General features: G+C 42.2%; 1 protein-coding gene across 1 annotated transcript; it reads right to left on the bottom strand.

Moving 5' to 3' along the window:
• Nucleotides 1-3,202: 3,202 nt before the first annotated feature.
• Nucleotides 3,203-8,118, bottom strand: irx1a (iroquois homeobox 1a). Its single transcript, XM_034698015.1, has 4 exons — nt 7,482-8,118; nt 5,097-6,189; nt 4,701-4,776; nt 3,203-3,696 (listed from the first exon to the last, which is right to left on the bottom strand). The coding sequence occupies exons 1-4, from the start codon at nt 7,722-7,724 to the stop codon at nt 3,621-3,623; spliced, it is 1,488 nt and encodes a 495-aa protein (XP_034553906.1). The 5' UTR covers nt 7,725-8,118; the 3' UTR covers nt 3,203-3,620.
• Nucleotides 8,119-8,364: the final 246 nt, after the last annotated feature.

The following is an 8,364-nucleotide window of genomic DNA, read 5'->3' as shown; positions in this document are numbered from 1 at the left end:
TGTTGCTTGTTGTTGTGTGTTTCTCTCAGCCGAGGCCCGGGGAGCCAAGGCCAAGCTTTTGTGTCATCATTTTCGACCAGCGCTGCACTCATGAAACTAGATAAATGGATTAGAGGGGCGCTGAAATGGGCGGGCATCTTTGAGGAAAAAGACAACGAAGACGTTGAAGGAAGAGGGGGGTGAAGGCGAGAGAGGAAGAGGCAAAGACATTTGTGTTGTCCGACAACAAGGGGGTCGAGTCTGTTGTACGAGTAGCCTGCTTCTGCCAAAAAAGACAAGACAGTGATAAACTTTCCTCCCCATGCAGTCACCTCTCTCCCACTCCGCACACACACACACTTGCAAAAACTGTCACACCACACAATTCAGCACTAAAATGAATGGATTGCCACAGTGTGACACGTCTCAGTTGCAGGGGGAGATGGTCCTTGTTCGCCCAACAAAAGGCGGTGGTATTATGGGGGGCCACAGCCTGCCACAGAATGCTAAATTGTTTTAGGGTCAACAACTTATTGTCTTTGCATGAGACACAATTTACATATTTCCAGAGTAGGTTCCGGCACTTGGTGAAAATAACAGAACCTCTTTAGCCTTTGGAAATAGTTTGGATTTGTTATTTATCTTCTTTCTACCTCTTTAAAAACACAAAACAACTCCTTTTTCAGTCTTATGACTAAACACATTTGTGATATAATCAGTTGTAATTATTAATTTGAATTATTTTATCACTCCTGTGCTATTACCATAACATAAGCATTGTTTGCTGTGCCTAACAATTGCTACTTAGTTAAAACCAGATAATGAAAGGTATTTACCTCTTTAATCCCAAAGAGCATTATTCTTAAGCTCTATGTTTACATTTAATTCATTTATCTTTTCTTCTTTATTTTTTTTCCTAATTTCATGCTCCTTATTTCCTCTCCTCCCCTACATAGTGGCCCAGGGCATGCCGGGAAGAAATGGCTGCAAGTGACAGCCTAATTATCAGCTCCAGCTCCGCTCATTACCCATTAGACAATCCACTGTACATCCACTTACTAAATGAATAATTTTGTATATATTATGGAAACACAATATAATGGCCTGCAGCTAACGCCTTTGCGCTCACCTCACGCTGTTCCAGTACAAAAGGAATAAATGGGACACCGAGAGGTTATTTAATTTTAGCCCCAAAAGAAGCTCGTGAGAGGATGTCATGTGCAAATGGAGCGCGGGAGGAAGGAGGGAGGGAGGGAGGGGAAGAGGAAATTTACACACCTGCTTTTTTACGCAGCAGTATTAGAATCATTATTGCCAAAGAACGAGTTGTGCAGAGGGGAAATTGACAAGTTAGATCGGGCTTCACGTGGCTTAATGTTATTATCATATAGAGCAGAACATGTTTCATGACCACACTTTGCAATAGTTAACTCAAAATAAGTTGATACCATTGCAGACAGGGCAGACAATCATAGATGCTTTACGGTTATTTTGACAAAAAATATTAAACGTCATTATTTGACAGTGAGATTAAAATCAGAGTGGATTTTCTCTTCTCTCTTTTCGCTTTCTTGATCCTTGAGGCGTCACTTGATGACGTTTTGGGTTTATTTTTTTTTTGCATAAAAGTTGTACTAATTTAACCCTGAGAGTAACATGACTCTGCTCCTGCTCCCAAAACTTTCCCGACCTTACTAAATTTCTCCTCCTCTGTGTGATTGTTGAGCGAGGGGCAATTGAAGTGACACATATTTCTGTCACCCAGCTATGAGCAAGTCAATATTAACTTAACATCTAAAAGAAAAATAGAAGCAACTGCTGGCCTTTTGCACTTTGCTGTGCTGATGAGTTTGACTTGTGCAGTTATTTGTAGTTTTAATTTGGAGGCAGTGCAGACTTTTCAAGATATTATAGTTTTGCAACCCCAAACAAACAAAATGCTTTCTAGTGATAATTATTTTAAATTAACTTATTTATTTTTTTACTTTAAACGTTTATACCAGCTTAATATCTTAATGTACCAAAATTCCAAAACATTCTCTATCTTTGCTTTTTTTTGTCATCTTCAAATTCGTGATGTCAGAGTAAAGCTCACTGCGTCTAAATCACACAACAAAGCATTCTGCAACGTGCGTGTGATAATACAGTTAAAGTGCGAGTATTTCAACGTGATTTATAGCTCTTATAAAGGGTGAAAGCTGTTCAGGGATAAGGCAATATATCCCTCGCCTATAGAGGTCGCTGTGATATTGCAAAACAAATGTGCTGGAGCCACTCTACAGGTTTGGGCCACTCAAATAATTCATCCTGTGGAACAGCTCACTTCACAGCTTACAGTCAGTCACAAACCTCACCTTACTCCAAAAACAACTCAGTGTTTTTATACTGGAGTTATTTTGGAACAGACTTGGAAAGTCCCACTCATGGAGTTGTTTTTCACCGGTAGAAAGCATGGTCCTATTTTTTTTTTTAAAGCAAGAAAAATATACATATTGTTTCAGAAGATCGTTCAAAATATATAATTCAGGCTTTTTAAGTTAAAGTAAATACTTGATAATAAATACGAAAGAAAAGTAAAAGGGAAAAAAAAACTGCATAATTACCCATCCCAACTAATTATTACGCTTTCCCCTTATTATGTCCAGACCCCATTAGGCTGTTGTGGTAAATCAATATTAGCTTTTGGTCACCGGTTGAGGAGCAAAGAAGCTGCTTTTGTTGGCTAATGATCACTATCAGGCAGAAACAGACAGGACCCCAAAACATTGACCCTGCTCCCCAAGCCCCTTCCTCCTCCTCCTTCTACTCCTCCTCCCCGAAAAAAAACCGAAAATATTAATAATTTATCTTTGAATCTACTTCTCTCTCTGACAGATTAGATTTTAACCATTTGATTTTGTTTGGACTGGGCGTTCCCATATTATTACTTAATGACCTTCCCAGCTGCTCCTGTCCATTTTCTGTCACCAGCAACCATCTGGACACTTATTAGCACCTCAATGCATCCACGCTGCTTTCCTCCACAACGTGAATAAAATTAAGCCTGCGTGCAGACTGCCAGTTTCATGTTTCTTTCTCCCATTCCCACCAATCTTGAAATAAAACTGCCGTAGTTTTTTCCAGTGATAATAATAATAATAATAATAATAATAATAATAATAATAATAATAATAATAATAATAATAATACGCTGATGATACTCCTGGTTTTCTCTATAATTTCATTTAGTTTATTAGGCAAAATATACGATCTGGACAAATTCCTTCAACGCTTCCTATTTACAAATTTAAATCACTTGGTATTTACAATAAAGAAAAGACACCAAAAAACACATGATAGAGACAAAAATAATAATAATTATAATAATAATAATAACAAAGTAAAAAGCCTACCAAAATGTCCCAGCCTGCCTGGGCAGAGTGGAGAGAGAGAGTAACATTATAGGCGCGATTATAGGCTACACAACAATAGAGGAAGTAATCCATCCATCCACAGGATATTACCAAATTACGCCATTTGTTCTGTACCGACTGGGTGCTACGCTGCATTTTTATTTCTCATTGTCCTTTTTTCAGGGAGTGAAAAGTCTTTTTCTCTATTTTCTTTTCTTTTTTTCCAAGCACGAAAAAAAAATGTGTTGATCAAGCCGAGGAGAGAGCGGTGAGGACTCGTTGCGTGGCGTCTTGCGGACTCCTGGCGCTGGAAGGCAGAGAGGATCTGGATAAAGAATAATACAGAGAGGTAGATAAATAACCCCGCAGTGTTTGGACAGCGGGTCTCAATATGCATCTCAAGTGTCTGCAGGCTGAACGGATTTGATTTGAAACAGGCTGCAGTCTCTACCCACCCCCTCCAATCCCTACCTCCCTCTTCATAATAATAATAATAATAATAATAATAATAATAATAATAATAATAATTAAATCGCGACTACATTTGAATATTTATTTTCGATATCATAAATGTATGCTTGCAGAAAAAGCAAACCTTCCAGCCATTATCAACATTTATTATTAACGAATGTGCCACTTATTTGTATAAAACTGTTGCATATATCTCCAAGCAACAGTAAAAAAGAAAGAAGGAAGCATTTTGTAAAGCTGGAATCAGAGGTAAACTTTCTTTCTCGCCCTCGGTCAGAGCGCTCCCCTGGGCTCCGGCTCTCCCAGGGGTCTTTAGGGAAAGCACACAGCCCAGACAGAGCCCGTTTTACTCGGTGACTTGATAAGTAGCCACACTCTCCCCAGAGGGGAGGAATTAAAGGGGGAGTGGGATGGGAGTCAAGACCCCTGTCACCCGCAAAGCAAACTGTGTTTTATTTATCTTTGTTTATTTTATTTTGGAGTCCTCTAATAGAGCAAAAAAATATAAGAATTAAAATAAATGCCAGGCATACACTTGAGGTTTATTTACTAGAATTTTTATAGCGTTTAGCTTGTGTTTGCAGCTGCTTTAATTATATTTATTTGTGGAGTAATTCCTGACATTCATGGATCATGGGCCTTCTCTAACGTTCATGCTTAATTAAAGTTAATTGTATCTCTGCTGTTATGGATACTGCTTACCAAAGAAGGCAAAATCTATTTTATTTATATTTTTATACAAATCAGGCCCTCTTTGTTAATAAACAAAAATTTTGAGCAAGTTTGCAACAATCAATACATGCACAATAATTTATCCTAAATGAAAAATGTAAAGAGAAGAATAAAAACTTGTCTCACCTGTCGATGATGGGACGAAAGGAAGACTTCAGGGTCTGTGTTGGAGGTGAAACAGACCGTACACCGTTTTCATGCTCTATAAAGAGAACCAACAAAAACACTTATTAACACAGCAATATTGAACAGATTAAAGGTCTGTATTGTCTCTATTTTATTGAAACACATCATATTGGGGAAAAAAACAGGCTTGTTGTTTATCCAGCGAGTGTTCAGATTGAAAGTGTGTGTTGCCTTCATGTGTACATGCATGAGTGTGTACAATCCTTTGTAATAACAAAATAAATTTAAAAAATACAAATAGAAACTTCACCTCTATAGTTTCATGCACACACTTTGTTTAGCATGATGATCTTTGCACCGCAATATTTACGCGCGTGCACGACTCTTATATCTTACCTATGTGTTTTGGACTGTGGGTCTCTGATGGGGCCTTGCTGTCATTACTGAGTGCTGCTGCAGCTGCTACCGGCGACACCACCACCGACGTCGGCTGCTGCTGCTGGGCCTGCGCGTGGTGATTGTGGTGGTGGTGATGATGATGCTGGTTTACTCCCAGAAACGACCTCACATTTAGCAGGGAGTTCTGGCCCAGGAAAGCCCCGTTTGTCCAGTTGTGGAACTTTCCAATCTGGCACGTGTACAGTCCGTGACTGGGGAGGAAGGCCGGGTGAGTCTGGATCTGGTGATGGGGCGCTGATGGGTGCGTGGTGGCCGCTGGGGCGCTAGGGGACGTGGGTTTCTGAGAGGAACTGTCAGGGCTTGTGGCGGTCTCAGCTAAAGACCAGATTTTGGGCTTATTGTTGGACGGGAGGGGAAAGCTCCCGGGTCTATCCGGGGACAAAACTCTTGTGTTGTTGTTGTTGCCGTCAGAGGTCTCCTTACTCCCTGGGTGAAGTGAAATTGTACTCTTAGATTTGTCAAACACCTCATGGGCCTGCAGCGCAAAGGCCCTTCTCCTCTCCAAGCTGTCCAGCTCTGCCCCTGAACCCACACCGCCCCTGTGCTCCCTGCTCCCCTCCGTTGATTTATCGTCATCGTCCTCGTTGCTCTGATCCCCGTCGTTGTCGTCAATTTTGTCTATATCTATGCTCTCCAAATCGATCTCCTCCTCGTCTTCGTTTTTCTCCACCTCGTCCCCACTGCCGAACAAGTTCCCGTCCTCCCCGTCCTCTTTGCTCCTGCTGCCCCATGTCACCTTGTTCTCCTTCTTGAGCCTCCTCCTGGCGTTGGCGAACCAGGTGGAGACCTGCGTCAGCGTCATCTTGGTGATGATGGCGAGCATGATCTTCTCGCCCTTGGTTGGATACGGGTTCTTCCTGTGCTCGTTCAGCCAGGCCTTCAGGGTGCTGGTACTCTCTCGGGTGGCGTTCTTGGGCCTGGCCGGGTCCCCGTACTGAAACTGTCCGTATGGATAGAAGGCTGGAGAGGTGTGGGCCGCAAAGCTGGCAGGATGGACGCCAGGACTTTCCTTCAGCTCATACTGGGATCCCTTCAAAATAAAACATGAATTTTTAATACAGCAGAACAGATAGACTGAATTATAGCTAAACTGATTTATTGTGTTATATTATCAAAGTAGCTTAAAGACTGTATCAACCTTGAGTGTACATCTGCACTTTAGACGAACGAATTAAAGTGGCTTCTGTTAAAGAAATTAGAGAGTTGCACCTGACTCTGTGCTCTCCATAAATAAGCTCCTCAACTTGCAAAAAAAGCACATGCTAGGCCTGCGGCACCTGCCTAGTTATATTAGCAGACGTGCTTCATATGTGACAGCCCAAAAACGGAACATATAAAGTCAACAGGACAAGAGAAAGTTCGTTGCATCATTGTGAACGCACATGCAAATCCTCAGCTTTCACGTGTACCTGCCAAACTCCCCTCCACACTCCTCAAGTATGTCAGAGCGCGTTGAAGGCCTAAATTAAGTTTTCCCAGGTTGCCACACTCCCACTTCATTGACGAATTCAATCCCCTTTTTGCTTCATTTGCTGTGGATACAGCACTCAAAACATATCGACCAGTTTGAGCAACGCATGTGATTAGATTTCCTTAAATAAATGCGCTCATATTGAAGCTATTGCGCACAGGTTACAGCGTATATGAGGCTGATATAAACATTAGCCAAGGTATCAACACACTGCAAGAATACAATTATCACCAGGTGTATTTTAGGCAACACATGTCTTACAATTCTTCATCTAGAATCCTTTAAAATCAACGTGACATTTTGTTGTAAATATTCGACATGGTTTCAGATTTATACTCCAAGTTTGTGTGGTAGGAGAGATTATTGTGGCGGTCTGATAAGAAAAATCTGGTCGAGGTAGAAAACGAGTAGAAACTTTTCCTTTCCATAGCGCATGCCAAAACCACATCCAATCGATCGCCTAGTTGGAATGTCTGGATATCAAAAAGAGACATTTACCATGTGGTTTGTATAAAAACATTTTTCTTTCTCACCAGTAGATGAGGCATTTAAGTTCGTTTTTTGATCTCTTGTGTTTATGGCCACAAGTCAAACTTTTGTTAATCGTAACTCCCCCAAACATCGAGGCAGTGGACTAATACAATTTAAGAGGTTATTTTATTTTATTCAGAGACAGTTATTGCAAAAATGAGGATAAACTACGGAGCATTTATGCCCTAATTTCTTTTGTTCAGGCTTCAGAAGCAGGCTGTCATGTTGTTTTTTCAGACAGCGGCTGGAACGCGGAGCATAGACAATCGTCTCTGTGTAAAGCCATCTCAGAACAAAAAAAACCCAACATATTTTCTTACCATTTGTGAAAAAAGAGCCAGGTCCGCGCTGGTGTACGGTAAGAAAGCGCTGTAGTTGTGTGCGTACGGGTTGGCGTACATGCCCAACACCGATGTAACCGCCGCTGCGGTGGCGGACGGACTTCCCCCGAGCTCGGTGCTCCCTCCACGGGACGAAGGCGTAAGCACTCCCGGCCTCTCGCTCCCGTACACCGCTTGGGAGGCACTTAGGTACTGCGGGTAGCCTAGCTGCGGGAAAGACATCTCCACCGCCGAAATCACCGCACAGCTGCACCGTCCGACAAACTGTGCGTAAAAAAGTGTTCGAGAGAAGAAAGAAGAAAAGAAAGGAGCCTGGTGAAGTGAAGGGAAAGTGTTCAAGCCAAAGTCACAGCTACTACAGACATACACAGTTGTGTGCAGTCAAAACAACCCGCTCTTAAATCTCGGCTTCCTCTCTTTTTTTCTCGCGCAAAGTCCGCTGGATGTGATCTGATCAACAATTGCGCTCCGACTGACGCGCCTGGCCCTGAGGTCTCCAGGCTGATCTCTCAGATACAATTTGAAGTTGATGCTTTGATTGGCATCCCCTACTTGAGCCTGCAAGCTCCTCCTCGTTTGGAGCAATGTGGATAATGTGAATATAGAGTGAGCACATTGGCTGGGGCCTCTCTCTCCCTCTCTTTACCCTCGCTTTTCCCCCCCTCTCTCTCTCTCTCTCTTTCTCTCTCCCTCTGACTCCGACTCCCTCTCTCTCTCTCTCCCTCCGTGTTTGGACTTATTGTATGTTAAATGTTCAAGCATTAGGGTCCATTCACCGAAGGCTTTGATTGTTGTATGACAACCTGTCTACACGAATTTACAGCTGTCCGACACAGGGGGAAGTAAACCCGTCACAAGAAGG

This window comes from Notolabrus celidotus, chromosome 12 (assembly GCF_009762535.1).
Source record: "Notolabrus celidotus isolate fNotCel1 chromosome 12, fNotCel1.pri, whole genome shotgun sequence".
Lineage (NCBI taxonomy): Eukaryota > Metazoa > Chordata > Actinopteri > Labriformes > Labridae > Notolabrus > Notolabrus celidotus.
The sequence above is the reverse complement of the archived record's forward strand: the minus strand, read 5'-3'. Positions and strand labels throughout refer to the sequence as shown.

What these genes read in the sequence shown, in the direction of transcription:
- irx1a (XM_034698015.1), bottom strand. Translation starts at nt 7,724, where the DNA reads ATGTCTTTCCCGCAGCTAGGCTACCCGCAGTACCTAAGTGCCTCCCAA. An exon ending in TGGCTCTTTTTTCACAAATG is followed by an intron (nt 6,190 to 7,481) that starts GTAAGAAAATAT and finishes TTTATTTTGAAG; the next exon opens with GGATCCCAGTATGAGCTGAA. An exon ending in CCACAGTCCAAAACACATAG is followed by an intron (nt 4,777 to 5,096) that starts GTAAGATATAAG and finishes TTCTCTTTATAG; the next exon opens with AGCATGAAAACGGTGTACGG.